A 16,253-nucleotide genomic window follows, 5' to 3' on the forward strand; every position below is an offset into this window, starting at 1 on the left:
TTAAACTTGCCATCATATGCGTAACCATCAATGCAAAAAATGGAAAATAAAGATGAGAGAGTCCTTGCAAATGCATGTTTAACCCCAAGAGGAAAAACAAAAATCTATTCACCAATTCCAATTCCAATAAATGTGAACTCCATAGATCTTTTAACAGTTGGGCAGAAAACAGAGATCCCAAGGTTACCACTCACAGGTCATAATTCTCACAACCCCTGGTATAAGGTGTCAAACTTTCTTTCTCATCAAGGTCTGTGTCTGGTTAAGCTTTGGTCATACTAACAAATCTGTTCTACATTCAACATCCACCCACCCATTATTACTCATTATCATGCCAAGAAGGTTAAGAAAGGAAAACAAACTTTAATAAATAGCACATTTACTAATGAAGAAAGAGATCTACTCTATCAAAAGGACTATTCCCTGGTAAATAACTGTCAAGCCCCAGTGATATCAGATGAAGGAAGACTGGATACACAAAGACAAATTACACAGGGATTTTTTAAATTTAAAAACAAAACAAAAAAATCTACGGGCTTGCTTTCTTTTTTCCAGGTCGCCACAAGGTTTATTAGCCATTTATGCTCAGAAAGGCCTTGTTCTGAACAGGACTGTTCCTCTAACATACCAGGCAGGAAAAAGCCACATAAACAGGGCCCACTTCCATTTGCATCCCAAGTTACACTAGAAGCATATCTTAGAGCAACAACAATTGTCTCCAGGGTTTCTCGGGGAATGGCTCCAGAATAGGCTCCAGCTTCAGTTCTGGCATTCCTTCTGATACCACACCTAAGTGGGCTCCAGTGCTCTAACTCCAGGCCTAGCTGTTGCCCTGGTGGTAGCCCTGGCTCCAGCTCACTGATTCCAGTTCTGGCTCCAGCTTGGGCTCCAGCAGTTGTTGCAGCTCATCCACCTGTCTATTACAGACCACAATGAGCCTCCGTTTCAGGTACTTCCTCTGTTCCTGGAAATTAACTTTCCCCTCGTAGTAGCATCCAGAAGTCTCATCCTGGGGGATGTGGGGGTAGAGGAAGTACAGCAGATTCTCAGGTATGTTCTCCTCAGGGAGCAGTTGGTAGTGGTGGATGATTTCGGTCAGTGTGAGTGACTGCAGTACCTCCTTGATGCAAGGCTGCACCGAGTAGATGAGCACCTTATCATTGTCCTGGTGTTCTACCCAGGAGCAGGTAATGCCCCCTTCCAATGATTCACTGAAGAGCAACAGAAAGGTTCCACAGACGGTCTTCTTCAGCAGTTGGCATTCCTGGCTCCAGCTCACAAAGCCCATGATGTGTCCATCATTCCAGAGATCCTTCAGGTAGTCATGTACCAGGTCCAGCCATGTCTAGAATGGTAGCTTGCCTGTGGGGCTTTCTTGCTTAGTGAAGTCAGCTCAGAACAACCATGCACCTTTAATCCTAGAGTTCTGCCCGAACTGCTTGTCCCTCATCATGCTCAGCTGGCTCCAGTTTGAGGCCTCAGCCAATGTAAGGAGAACTGCCAACTAAGAGCAGGGCCCAGCAAGCTCCAGGGGGTCTTTAGGGCAGGCTGGAGAAGAACTGCTGATTCTGGAGGTTTGAGCTGAGCAGACTGAACCAGAGAACAGAGGCCCAGAAAATCAAGAGTAGGTTCATATTAGAAATAATCATCACACAGAGGACGTCTGTTTTCAGCTCCTGCGTCAGACCCTGGTAGGTGTAGCCAACCGTGAAGCTGATAATGTGCAGTTCCTCTGTTGCACCCAGCACCCCCCATTGCTGCCCTTTCCAGAACCACCAGAGTAAGGTAGTCAAAGTCCCAAACTAGGCCCTGACTCTGCTCCTTCTGTCAAAACTGTCAAATTTTTCTGTTTTGAAGTCCTAATGTTGAACCTCTGGAAACCTTGTAATTGAGGAGGATTCCTGTCAAGGGAGATTTCTGCAGCCAGTGACCCACTGCCTTCTGGGAATCTCACCAGCAGCCTTGTTTGGACAGTGAACTTCCTCCCAGTATTGATGATGAGAGGTCAATAGGGAGTTTAGGACATGCAGGACTAGGTTTCTACCACAAAAGCTTTGCAGAGCAGACACTGCAGCAACTCTGTGATGTGGGCCTTCCATAGGTCCATCCCTTTGGTCAGAGGGTCATCCTGTTGGCCAACCAGGTGACTCAGTCCCTTCAGCTCCTTCAGCAGCTGACACAGATCAAACAGCCTTGTTCCAGCCATGAACCACTTCTTTAGCTATTCCAACCTGTGGTCCAGGGAGCTCCAAGGCAGCATTTTGCTGCTGGACTTCCCATGCCTCCAACTTTGGCAGCAGTAGCTCAATTAGGTAGATAATCAACGTAGCAGTGCTTTGGAGGCATCCAGCACCTCCTTTCTCCTTTTATCCAGTTCACTGAGAGTTTCCCATAGAAGCTGCTGCTGTCCAGTCTGATGGGTGTCCAAAGAAGGTGTGCTCACTGGGGTCTGGGTCTTGTATCAGTAGCAGAAGACATCCTGCTGGTCTCTTGCAGCTGGCTATGGATTTTGCCAGCTTCTCTATCATAGCCCTCAATTCCAGGATCCAGGATTCAATCTCATGTTGTTGGATCTCCATAGGTGCTTCAAGGTCTGGTTCTCCTTGCTCCGACTGGGACCTCTTAGCCTGGATTAGAATTAAAGAGATTAAAGTTCATCTCAGCCAACTGGGTAGAGCCCTGGGGAAAGGTCTAAATGTCCCAAGAGAATTTCTGCAAGTTGTGCTGTAGCAACAATCACTCAGGGTCCTGGCTACAGCGGCCACACTCATAGTTCAGTTGGTCAAAGAAGTGGAAGAATAGCATGTTAGCCTTGAAATCATTGTTGCCCAGTGCAGCCTCCTGCCAGTTCTGGTCTTCAATCCAGACCCCCACGTACTGTAAAATGTCCATCAGAAGGAGGCTATGTGAGTAGCGCTGGTGCAGCCGATCCTGAAATGGAGTGTCAAGATTCTGCAGCATCTCCCACTGTGCCATGTGGGGTCTGAGTCTGGCTATGGGCTCAGTTCCTGCTCCCATTAGTGGCTCTGGTCACAGTTTCCAATCCCCAAAGGGAGCTCCAGCACCAAGGCCTCCCACTCTACCTTCTTCAGCCCCTCTGACCTGCCCCCATGTAGCAAGCTTGAGTGGGGAGCTGAACCCCAGAGCTCACCATTCCCAGCCACCCACACCAACACTAGTTGCCACTCAGCCCGGGTTTTCTTAAATCAACCTCTTTTTGACACACTAAAAAAAAAAAACTGCTTGCATGTCTAAGCAAAAGTTTTGTTGTTCATTTTCCATTTTCAATAGGAAAGATTAACAACCTTTTGTGCAGCACATAGGAGTGGGGCAGAGGTTGCCTAGGAAGGGAAAAAAACAAGAAAGGTGATGAAAAGTTGAAGCATACTAATTTGGTTCTCTTGGATAAAAGCAAAGAAAAGATGATAATATAAATTGAACTAAACCAAAGAATGAGAGAAAACAGAGGTTTCCAATCATCTTTGAAAAGGCTAAGAGTTAGAAGACCACCTGCATCTACGGTTCATTCAAACAGCGACAAACAGTCATGCTGAGAGAAAGAGTAACCAAGACACCTGAAGACACAGGTGATTGAGAAGCACTGGATTCAAGTGGCACGAAGAAGTTCTAATAGATGCTTTGGTCTCATGACACAATCAAGATAGTATTTCCAGAAGGCAACACTGTGTGTGTAAATCCCCGCAGATGCAAATTCATAAACATATGTTTTCATACTAACGGTCTCACTATAATTTTTTTTTTTTAAGTTCTGGCCCTAAATAGTTCTGAAACCTAGGGTGAGATTATAGATTTCTCAGGAGTAAATATTTTTCAAATAACCCAACAGTGGGAATCCAATACTATGGAGCTTTTCAAAAAAATAAATAAATAAATATTTCTATATATATTTATTTAAAGTATAAAGTATATAGCCAGGCTCCGTCCCTGGAGCTTCTGATTCACTTAGTCTAGAGACACCTGGTACCCAATGACCACTGCACTAGAGGAAATGAAGAACACAGTGAAAAGACACCTATCACATCAAATCTCCTCAAAGTGTCTAAACTTACTAGATTTTAGAGCTAGAAGGATCATTAATATCAAATTTAAATACTTTGTTTTACAGATAAAGAAAGCAAAATTCACAACTATCTGCAAGCAGGTAGTTTGACACAGCTGTGCCTCCATCTGGATCTTCAGATGCTCAGCCACCTTTGCTTGCTTCTAATTTGCCCCAAAGACAGTGCTTATAATTGACTTCCTTTTACTTCCTTGATGGAAATGCCAACAAAATTCCTGAAAACAGCCTCTCAGCTGCTTTCTAAAATTTGCAGTATAAAGCAAGTAATTACACAGTAAAAGTATCAAAGAAGAAATTTTTTTGAGGACTGGGGGTGGGATAGAAAAAAATACTGATAAGGTCTAATTCCCTTGTTCATTACATTCAAAAGATAAAAACAGTCTCAGTGATTGTATTAATTTTGGTTGCATTTTGGATACAAGGTAAAATTTAACACAGATGTCAACATAATGGACCCTTCCAAATTTCACTGTCATATTACTATACACACAAATACTATTTACGTTGCTCCTAAATTAAACATTCCCACATTCATTTAGAAGAATTCACTTTCATTGTTCATGCTCACCTAAGTCAAACAACTGGAATAAACATTTGCTACTGCAAAAGACAAATTTAAGTTATAGATAAGCAGCCTGCCTTTACAGAATATGTTATTTATACAGGCTTCAAATATACATTAACATTTAAAGTATTACTTTGCTATTAAAATATGGCCCCTCTTAAGTAACGCAACACAATTAGCTATTAACAGGGCAAGGAAAAAATGCCTCAATAAACCTGGATTGCTTTTAGTATGGTAAATATAATTTTCATCAGAATTTTCTCATAACTCCAGGATATACCTATCATGAATGAAAATAAATGTTCTGATTACTAGTAATTATAAATAATTATTTTTAATATTAAAGCTGAAAGATGGACACCCACCATCCTAAACATATCACAGAATGTGGCAAGCTTTCAAAAACAGCAAGTAAAGTCCTCATTTATTCATTGTAATTTTGTATTTCAGTAATAAAATTTATCTTTAAGAGATACTATTATAAAAGTTGAATTTAAACACATGATTGCTCATTTGATGTCCTTTTTCTTCTATTCTAAGAAATAAGGGCACCAACAACCCTATTTCTAACCATCCCTCCCCCACACTCATTAAAATTCACCTTCTGGAACAAATACTTCAGACCAGCGGCTCTCTGACTTTTTTGAATACATATATTCTACTTAGGTGAAGCAAGATACCCCAGCTCACTTACTAGTTTTCCAGTGTTGTATGTGCACATGTGCAGTAACTTTATATATCCAAACACAGCATGGGAAGAAAATTTCTTTAGAGAAATAAGGAAACATTTTGAGAAATAAGTTCAGAAAAATCTTGTAATTCTCTGATTTTAATGTAAATATCCAATTTTAGCAAACCTTACTAACCCTTCTACTTAGTTTTGTAAGTAAGTAGACCTTAGTTTTATGCAAAAGTAGAAGTAGGGAACTGCAAATCATTTATCTTTTATACAAGAGGGAATGTCTTTCTCAGGATCCAGTTTACAAAAAAATGTAGGCCACCTCTCATGGCACTTGTCCATACATTGAGAATCACTGCTTTACGCCACTCCTGAATTCACCTCTAATCTATCTATTGGGGATCAGCATATCAGTGCCCACTACACCAGTAATTAACTATTTTTAGATCATGGATGCTTTCTCCAGAAAACTGTGCACACACACAAAGATTTTTATATAAAATTTCAAAGAATTCACAGATCTCCTGAAGCCTATCCATGACTTAATAATCTCTACTCAAGACTATTTTCTACAGGTCTCTGGACCATACCTTTTCTAAATCTCAGGGGTTTACCAATGCCAGGGTAAAACAGGATTCATGCAGCCACCACTCCCGTTGTGCAGAATAAATAAGATACTCTGACTATACCTTCAGTCTATCAGAACTTATACTTAATTTTCAATAAGGATAAACAAATTTTTTAAAAGATGTACATTTTCTTTCAATGTAATAAGTGTAAAAAATTGACAAATTCCTATAGAAATTTTCCTTTCACCATTTCTTTAGCTTGTCCTCTACCGCCACCAATCTGTGGTTTAGGGAAGGGTTTATTTAAAATACCACCAATTCGTTGGAATTTATAATACATCCACTATATTGATCCTGAGGTAATAAGCCTTAAGTACCAGAGATCTTCAAAGTCAACATACACATATAGTTATGGTACAGTTTGATTTATCTGAATTAGTTTGATTCATGTCAGAGTTTTTGATTCATGTTACAGTCTCTTAAGAATTTCACCTCTTCCAGACTAAGGAATGGCAGAGTGGGAGAATGAGCTGGGGCTTAAAAGTGAGAGAGACTTTCGTCATGATCTAGTCTATCACTTATTTATGTAGGATAATGGTAAACTATTTAAACTCTCTGAGACTTAGTTTTCTTGCCAGTAGTAAGATAACAGTATCTACCACAGTGGACTGCCGGGAAAAATTTTTAAATGAACACAGAAGACACCAAATTTTTGTTCAACCCTCTTTTCACCTAAGTCTAAAGCTGAACATCTCCATTCCTTCAGTGGTGGCTTGTTTGATGGTGACTTACCTTGAGTGATCTGGACATCCTACATCTGTCCCCCAAATTCTTATAGGTAGGCCTACACAATGTTTTGGGCACAGCAGCCCATCTAGCTACTTTATTCCTTTCAGTCTTCAGTTGGTGCACAAGTGGTGTCTCAACTTAAATGAAGGTATTTTGAAGCCCGAAAATTAAAAATAAAATATCCAGTTCTTAAGCATCACTACTGCATAGCTTCTTCACTCCCCATTCTCATAATTTGTATCCAGCATTTCAAAGTAACTTATTAATATAGAAAAAAAGCACATCTATAGTCAATACTCAATCTGACATACTCTCAAATTTATAATAATGGAGGGGGAAAGCAAATGACACATTTCTTTTAGAATTTATTATTCACTTAAGTGAGATAGGAATAAGACTTATTACAGGAAATTTCACTTACTAACATACATGTGTATCAGGGGGCCATGTCAGGGTTCAGTGAGGATTAGGAGCTATGGAAATCTTAATATTTGTACTCTGACTTAATTAAAAATTTTTAAAAACTACATTTTAAGCTCAGTATCAATCTACAAGGTTCCAGGTTTTGCTTTCCTACAACTCTTGTAAAACTGCTACTTATCACATAGGAATGCCAAGAAAAGATAAAAGGAACCATTCTTTTTCTTTTTACCCTAGGGAGTTTAATTCTCAACTTATCTTGAATAAGCAAAACTTATCTTTTGAGTAGAACCATGCAGAGAGTCAGTCATATTGCTCATCATTTTAACTTAAGTCTTCTCTGTGGGAAAAAGAAAACTTAGCTACAAATTCCTCCCTACCACTGTGGCCTGTATGGTAGCAATGTGGAAATGGAGACCAAAGCACACCTTCAGTATTACTGCCAGTCAGTCGAACTTACTCTCTAGCAGGGGCTGGCGCAGAAAGCAAGCAAGCTCTAGGAGCTTGCCAAAAGACAGCTCTCCATAACTTGGGCCATCAATTGCCATTAACGAATTTCGAGGATCTGCATTAAACAAACAGAAAACAACCCCTCCGCCCAAAAACTTTCCTATATCATGTACTTATGCAAAGCGTTAAGTATCCATGTCAAAATTTATTAAGGTCCAACTGAGGTTCAGTAGCACTGGCTTGGGCAAAGTTATTAAACGAGTACACTGTTTTAAATCCTCGTTTCTTCCTTTTCTTCTCTACAACTTGTAGCTCCTACAACACTCCACACCTGCTATTGCAACAGTTATGAATGTACTCTGACTATACTTTACATAAGGGCAAAGCCAGTAAAATACTAGTAAATCTATTAACAACTGATCACAAAAAATAAGTTAAATAAAAGCTAAATACTTGTTATAAACGCCAAAAAGATATTTGGTAAATTCCAATTTTCCCTTCCAATCTAAAGAAGAAAGCTCAGCAAATTAGAAATAACAAGGTATTTTCATGCTGTGATTTAAAATATTTATCTCAAATAAATGGTCAAAATCATACTTAAGAGTGAATAAAACACTGGAGATATCCCTATAAGAGCGAAGAATGAGACAAGGATGCCAGCTAGCATCGTTTTCTAATACTGTTCTTTAATTTTTAGCCTAGGGGGATTATCAAAACAGGAAGAGGTGGTAATGGGAGATTCAATACAACAAACAGGAAAAAGACACACACACAAAAATCTTTCCTAAGAAACACAAAAGACTTAATAGAGATACTATGCTAATGGTTGAGAGGAGTCAATGTTATAGTGTAGAATATAAATTCTTCCAAATTTGATTTATAAATCCAAGTATTTTCAAACACAAATAGACTGGTCAACTAATAGGAGAAAGATCTATATACTGCACATTACACTTAAATACACCAGTAAAACATGGCAAACAGATATGAATTCACACTGCATAAAAAGCATACTGTAGGGGGCCGGCCCAGTGGTGTAGTGGTTAAGTTCGCGTGCTCCACTTCAGCAGCCAGGGGTTCACCAGTTCGGATCCTGGGCACAGACCTACAAACCACTCATCAAGCCATGCTGTGATGGCATCCCACATAGAAGAACTAGAAGGACTTACAACTGGGATATACAACTATGTACTGGGGCTTTGGAGGGGGAAATATAAAAAAAACAAGGAGGATTGGCAAAAGATGTTAGCTCAGGGCCAATTTTCCTCATCAAAATAAAAGCATATCTTAAAAAAAAGTTCACTCTTTTAACCAAATACAAATTAAAACGAGACAGTTTTTTTGTTTACCAAGTTGGCAAATGTACAGAAAAAAAATACTCAATTGAAGGAAATAGGTACTCATAATCTTTGACTCAGCAGTTCTACTTCTAAGAATATCAAAGCTACAATCAAAATGTTTATCAAAAAAAAGTTCATCACAGTGTTATAAATAAAAGCACCAAAATGAAAATAACATCATATACACCAGCAGGAGACTGATTTAATAAATTTGAAATTCATATATAACAATACTATGCAGCCATAAACAATTATGTTTTCATGACATGGGAAAATATTCATAATAATGAGTATTAAGTTTTAAAAGGTAACAAACCAACATATTTTGTGTAAATATACATTCAAAGGAAGGAGAAAGGACTACAAGGAAACACTCTCTACATGGAAAATACATCAAATCATTTTCCGTGAAAATGTCTGAGTACTGAGATCAACATACAATATTTACTTTCTTCTGAATGTTTTTATATATTTTTCAAATTTCCTTGAATAAAAAAAATATTTTTTATATTCAAGAAATAACAAACATTATCTAAAAGAGATAATCTAAAATTTAAATTTCTGCTCTGAATTCTCTAGGAGCTACAAACCCAGATATGATTTTAATTAGAACATTTTTAATGAGAACAATGATGTGCATAAATGATAAAAGCATCTGAAATAAATTTTTACTACAATAACCCCATTCTTACACGAAGCACTACAGAGCTAGCAACCAAAGAGGTAAGTAATAGCATATGGTTCATAATAAAATAAACACAAAGGGTAGAGAGGGGTAGATACAAAAAGATCAAAGGAAAGGGCCAAAGCTTATCAATCCAAAAAGATATCTTTTGGACTTAGCTTTTATTGTTAGTTTTGATATAAACAAATTTCAAAGTTTATTACATAGTAATTTTATGTTTTGCTCTGTGGCCTCTTTTATATATATTTTTATATACACATGTACATATGTGTGTTTATAAACAAGAAGCACTTGAATGTGAATAGTCTTTATAAATAATCTTTACTATTAAAGTGAATAAACTTAAAGACTTTAAGAATTCAAATACAAGAATATGTTTTTAAAGAAATGACTGTGACAACAATTCATGTAATTATTATTAACTATATTTGAAAATGGCCTTTACATTACTTTAGTGCTAAATAGACATTGGACTATAACATGTAACACTCAGACAATTAAAACATCAAACAAATGTAAATTTGGAATAAATTTTTTAAAAAGAAAATCAACATTACTAAATTAATTACAGTTATTTACTTTAAACGAATTCATTTTATAAAAGTTAAACTTACCAAGTTTAAAAAATAATGAACAAAGATCCTAACACATCAAACTTAAGGAACATTCTGCATAGAGTACAACCTCAAAATCATTGTTTTTATTAATCATACCATTTTCTGACAGACCATAACCCAAATACAATCCAAGATGTCAAGATCACCACATCAGAATGAGACTCAGCACTTAAGACCATAAATTTGTTTAAACATTGACACAATATAGATCTACTCAAAAGCAAGTTATTTCCTAAGATGAATAAGATTCTGAATACGGGATACCCTCCTCACTCAGAGGATACAAGACTTTAGTGACCCCTAAGACTAGACAACCATGAATATTTGTGTCCCCGACACACAATGCTTCAGATAACTCTCTCTCTCCCTTTTACATTTTTTTTCCCCTTCTTATTTCAGGGGGGAACTTCAATCAGGTGACAAAAGCCGTTTAATAACCAACATCCCTTAACTTCCTTTTTATCAAGAAGGGTATTCCCAGGGCTCAGGGAAGTCTGCAAATCAATGCAAAGGGGAAGGCATCAAGAAGCACATCTGAAGTATTAGCAGGGAGCAGCAGGCAGCAAACATTCAAACCCAGAAATATTGACTCAACATTTCCTATATAGTGCAACAATTCTGCATAAATGATAGACATTGTCAAGAAGGATTCTGCCTGAAAAAGACGTAGAAAGAAAAGAGAACATCGACAGACATGAAGGTAAGGTGTCTGATTAAACTAATATTGGTACTTACGTATCATACCTCTGCAGTGGCGTCACTTTGTTCTTATTCTTATCAACTGAACCCGTAGATAGTTGAAGAAAATTGGGGTTTAATTTATATAATTCTTGAAGTAGCTTCTGTTCATACTCTTGGTGTTTACCCGCCTAATGGAAGAACAAATTAAAACTGCAGTGGGGTTCACCAAATGGCTGGAATAAAATACTGAATTACTTTCTGAATTATTAAAGATATTCTAACAAAACATGTAAGGGTTTTTCATGATGTCGGAGAAACCTGTGAGGATGATGTCACAAAATTTCTAGACCAATGAAAGTTCTTCCAACAAAACTATATGACATATATTCCATTAATTAAGGCATTTCATCCACCACTGAATTTTATGAAGATCACTGAAAATCAATTTCTTTCTTTTTAGAGATTAAAAGTTTTATGTTTTTACATAAAATTTAAAGTATTTTAAACTCTAGACCAAAGGTTGGTCATTTACAGCCAGTCACTTTATTTTTGTAAAGAAAGTTTTATTGGAACAGTCACGCTCATTCACCTATGACTTGTCTATTACTTATGAGTTGTCCGTGGCTGCTTTCACGCTATAACAGTAGAGCTGAATAGCTGCTACAGAGACCACGTGGCCCAGAAAGCCTAAAATATTTACTAACTGGCCTGTCACAGAAAAAGTTTGCCAATCCCTGCTATATACACAACAAAGAGAACTCTGTATTTACTGTAGTTGGCAGCTGTATCTTAGAAGGCAATGTTATAACCATTATGGGAGAAATCAGGCAAAGACTGACAGATTGACTATGGAAACTAGTCACATACAAAAATGTTACTTTGAATGACTTAAAATGAAATTACTTTGAATAACTTTTTACCGTTTCCATGTATATGATGACTGGAATGACATTTTTACTTACCTTCAGGATTGTTAATTATTTTACAAGTGTGGTCTGAATAAATGTTATGGGAAAATCAAAACCAGAACAGAACAGATCGAAACAAAAATAAAACAAAAAAAAACAAGTGCATGCGATATCATCTAATAGAGAATAATTGTATCACATATACAGCATGATGCAACGTTCCCTGTTCTGAGAGGGCTCTTGCCTGTTTCAGTTGGATCTATAAATATTTCACATGGTACCAAATTTTGAGATATACAGTAACACAGAAAGATCTCCTGATTTTTGCCATGATACAATTTGTTCAAATTTCCTTTCTACATTGAGAAAGTGTTTGAACAAAGAAACCCCTTTTCAAAGTATATCTTGGGTAAAGAAGAGCAAGATGAATTCAGGACAATGATGTGAAACAAATTTTAAATTATTAAGAAAAAATACCGTTAGATGTGGATTTTACATCTTTAAAACATGAAAAGCCTTGAAAATACTTTCTGCAATCAATACTTCAGGAGATATTATGGCTTTCATTAGCCACAAAGAGCTCAAATTGATATTCAAGCGATTCTACAGGGGCAGTTCATAGAGACAGGTTAAATCCCATACAATAAAGTTCTGAGGGACTGTACATCTATTTTCTTTTACTGTTCCATAATACTCAAAATGAGATCAAGTGGGGTTCACAAATTCTTTGAGATTTTCATCGTAATTAGTACCCAAGAGTAAAGCTAGCCAAAATTCAGTTTGAAATGGTTCAACCTTAGATTTCATCCAAGAGAATCATTGGAAAAAAAAAGATAAAATCAAGAAGCATTTATTGGACAAGCTTTAAGAAAGAAGTCATCCATCTCCATTAAATGTCACAGAGACCTTATTTTAACAGTTTTTGGATCATAAAGACAACACTGTTAAGAAATTTTTAATCTGTGGAACTCCAAGTCAAAAAAAAGGTAATATTTCATTTAAAGGAGCCCCTATAAGATTTTCTCCAGTCAGAACTGGAGAATGAAAGATAGCAATCAATGCCCCCATCTTCTAAATAAGTATTCCTGCAAAAGTCCAACCAACAATCTGAGGTCCTCATCTATGTTAGGGAAGCACAGCACTGTGCTTTGGTATTATCCTCATTTAGTATGTCATATGGTCAACATTTTTACTTAGAAAGGCATGGTTATTCTTAAAAAAGAAAGGGGACAAGAGGAAATGTTAAAAAGAACATATGAGGCCCAGGGTTTTGCTGGTTTGGATCCCAGGCATGGACATGACATCGCTCATCAAGCCATGCTGAGGCGGTGTCCCACACAGCACAACAAGAAGGACCTACAAATAGAATATACAACTATGTACTCAGGGGCCTTGGGGAGAAGAAGAGGGAAAAGAAAAAAATAAAAAAGACTGGCAACAGATGTTAGCTCAGGTGCCAATCTTTCAAAAAACAAAAAAAGAACATATGATGATAAGCTTTCAATTCACCCTTTACAGGACACTGACTCAGTGGATGCTTTCATGGGGAGAATCACTTTATAAAAATAATCTTAGTTTATCAGCAACATCTGACAGAAAATTATTTTTTATCATGCTGTCTCTAAAGAGTAGAGATTGGGGAGGGAAAAAAACCCTCATAATTACAGTATCCTGCTTAGCTTTCATTTTGCTGACATTCCCCTTAAAGCAGCATTTCTCAAAATGCTTTCCTTGGTCAGTTAAGTTCTGCTTATACATTCCTCCCATGTATTAACATATTAAAGACTCTGAGAAGTCCTGCAGGGGAAAAAACCTATTAGTCTAGCATTTTCAAACTTAGTGGATCACAGACCCATTTTTATTATTATAATATCCTGCAGAACTGACATTCCATGAAACACTGCTTGGGAAATGCTACTTTAAAGTAATACCAGTTTTAAAAAAATAAAATCCCTAGTTTTTGCCTGTGCAATTTTAACTTAGAAAAACACTTCCTTTTCTCAAAGTTGACAATTCACATTACTTTACTACCTGCATTTCCTCTTTTGTGAAGCTGGCTGCCTCATCCCCCAATTCGTGTAGATACATGCAGTCAGGTTTTGGACACTGCATATTCTTTAAGAAGTAACTGCAGTATTTTGTTGTACCTAGAGATGCCTGTAGGAAGAGAAAGGGAGGGGGGAAAAAAGACTCAAAATGTGAACTAACACCACAATGAGAATTTCCATGTTTCGCATTTTCACTTCATCTAAAACGAGGCACACACATGAGAAAACAAGAAGTATGGCTGTGACTACTAGAGAACTAAACTATTACTAGCAGGATTTATTATTAAAGATGATGCTCAATTGGAAGAACTAAAGAAAACATCTCAGTCTATCGTTTCCAGAACTTGAGCATCCAAATCTTCTTCCCTAGAGATCAGAAGAGAAGACAGATAAAATCTGTTCCATGTTATAAGTGATTAGGCACATAAGAAGGCAAATTCCTGTTTCTAATTATGCCATCCTCCTTCCATTTACATAAAGCATTGCTTGCTGGGATCCTTCACTCAAACCCAAATTGATCAAAATCCAAATATTTAAGAACAATAAATCAGAACCACTACCTATTTCTGAAAAGAATAGTAATAGATTCATTTACACAGAATAAAATATGTATAAATATAGGAGATTTTTAAGGATTATCCCCTAGTAACATGTTTATTTCTACCTGGCAAATAGGACCCTATATAAGTCAGCAGTAAACAAATTAGCTGTCATAGGTTGGTATGGATGACTAACAAGCAATCTTCAAACAGACCTCTTCCAAATGGAATATGTAAATGCTATGTTCTCCTCCACTTACTAGATTTTATCCATTTCTTCTTAAAAAAAAAAAAAAGAAAACCAAGATGACCATATTACCTTAAGTGTTCTGCCATCTACCACCACATTGTTGACACACTGTATGGCTCTGAGAGCATCTTCTGACCGGATATAGGTTACATAAGCACTGGCACTTGGACCCTAAAATGAAAACCCACTGTTACTACTTTCAAATTCAACAAAAACTTTAAAAAATTATCTTGCAACCTGCCTAGGGAATTCTAAAGGCCTTTACTACTACTATCAATAATAATAATGACAATAATTAGAAGTAGTAGTAGCTTTGACTAAACCATATACTAGCTCATTTTAAAACAATCATACTTAATGAAGTTTATCTGATTTTAAGCAGATTAAAATATATACGAATAAAATATCTTCTTTGGCTTGGCTTTCTTTTAAAGCCATTTGACAGGTTTGTCAAGGTTATAAAAGACTTTTAAACTTAGATTTAAAAATGTAAGATCTGAAGACACAGTGTCAAATTATATTCTCCCGAAAACAAATACAATCTGCAAGAGTATTTTATCTGCTATTACCAGCACAGCAAAAATGCTCTATTAGTATTTTCAGATATTGAAAATTTGTTAAATAAAAATCATTATCTGGACTGCCTAACCATAGAATCAACTCCCTCTCCCCTTCAAACCATCACTATATCTTTGTTTTACTATTTCCATCAATCCACTAGTAAGTCCTAGAAGGGTCAAATGAACACCAAAAGTTCCCCCACCTCATCAAAAGAGGTCACTACAATGGCTTAAGGCTTGAACCTCAAGCTTTCTAATGAAAGAAAGCAAATTTTCCTTCAAAACTGCTCAGGTCAAGCCTAGACCATAGGAAGGAAAGGAAAAATCTCTATAATTAGTTACCTGTGAGCCTGCATATGATGTGCTATTATTTATGACAACTTTATGTATTTTACCAAACTTCCCAAAATATTCTGGTCGTTTTAAAACCTACAAAAGAAGAAAAAATAAGGTATAAACTGTCCTCATTTTCATCAATTTTATCCTTATAATGGAGACATAAATCATCCCTCCTTAGTGAAAAGAAAATAATTTTTAATGTTTTCTAATAAATGTGACTATTTTCTAGTCACAATTTGTGTGGTGAACCTAAAGGAAATAATCAACAGAGTCCAAAAGCTGTTCTTTTTTTTTAATGTGATTTTTTTCAATTGAGTTCATAACAGTTTACAACATGGTGAAATTTCAGTTGTACATTATTATTTGTCAGACACCATATAAATGTGCCCCTTCACCCCTTGTGCACATCTCCCATCTCCCTTCCCCTCTGGTAACCACTAAACTGTTCTCTTTGTCCCTGTGTTAGTTTATCTTCCACATATGACTAAAATGATCCAGTGTTTGTCTTTCTCTGTCTGGCATATTTCGCTTAACATAATACTCTTAAGCTCCATCCATATTGTTGAGAATGAGATGATTTTGTCCTTTTTTATGGCTGAGTAGTATTCCATTATATATACACAGGACATCTTCCTCATCTAATCATCAGTCAATGGGCATTTGGGTTGCTTCCACTTCTTGGCTATAGTAAATAATGCTGGAATGAACACAAGGGTGCATAAGTCTCTCTGAA

The 16,253-nt window shown here is 36.7% G+C and overlaps 1 protein-coding gene and 1 pseudogene across 11 annotated transcripts in view; both read right to left on the bottom strand.

Moving 5' to 3' along the window:
- CNOT4 (CCR4-NOT transcription complex subunit 4) overlaps window positions 1–16,253 on the bottom strand; it is a 139,630-nt gene that overhangs the window by 43,895 nt on the left and 79,482 nt on the right. For 6 of the 11 annotated variants that reach the window (XM_023639747.2, XM_023639745.2, XM_070265882.1 and 3 more), the window contains 4 exons: window positions 15,524–15,610; window positions 14,691–14,792; window positions 13,816–13,941; window positions 10,931–11,064 (listed from right to left, as the gene is read on the bottom strand). In XM_023639747.2, the coding sequence (XP_023495515.1) occupies window positions 10,931–11,064; window positions 13,816–13,941; window positions 14,691–14,792; window positions 15,524–15,610 (449 nt within the window). The remainder of the gene's footprint in view (window positions 1–10,930; window positions 11,065–13,815; window positions 13,942–14,690; window positions 14,793–15,523; window positions 15,611–16,253) is intronic. The other 5 variants (XM_023639748.2, XM_023639746.2, XM_070265883.1 and 2 more) reach the window with 1 other exon arrangement.
- Window positions 295–3,154, bottom strand: LOC102150628 (signal transducer and activator of transcription 2 pseudogene; annotated as a pseudogene).

The sequence above is a fragment of the Equus caballus genome, chromosome 4, assembly GCF_041296265.1.
Source record: "Equus caballus isolate H_3958 breed thoroughbred chromosome 4, TB-T2T, whole genome shotgun sequence".
Lineage (NCBI taxonomy): Eukaryota > Metazoa > Chordata > Mammalia > Perissodactyla > Equidae > Equus > Equus caballus.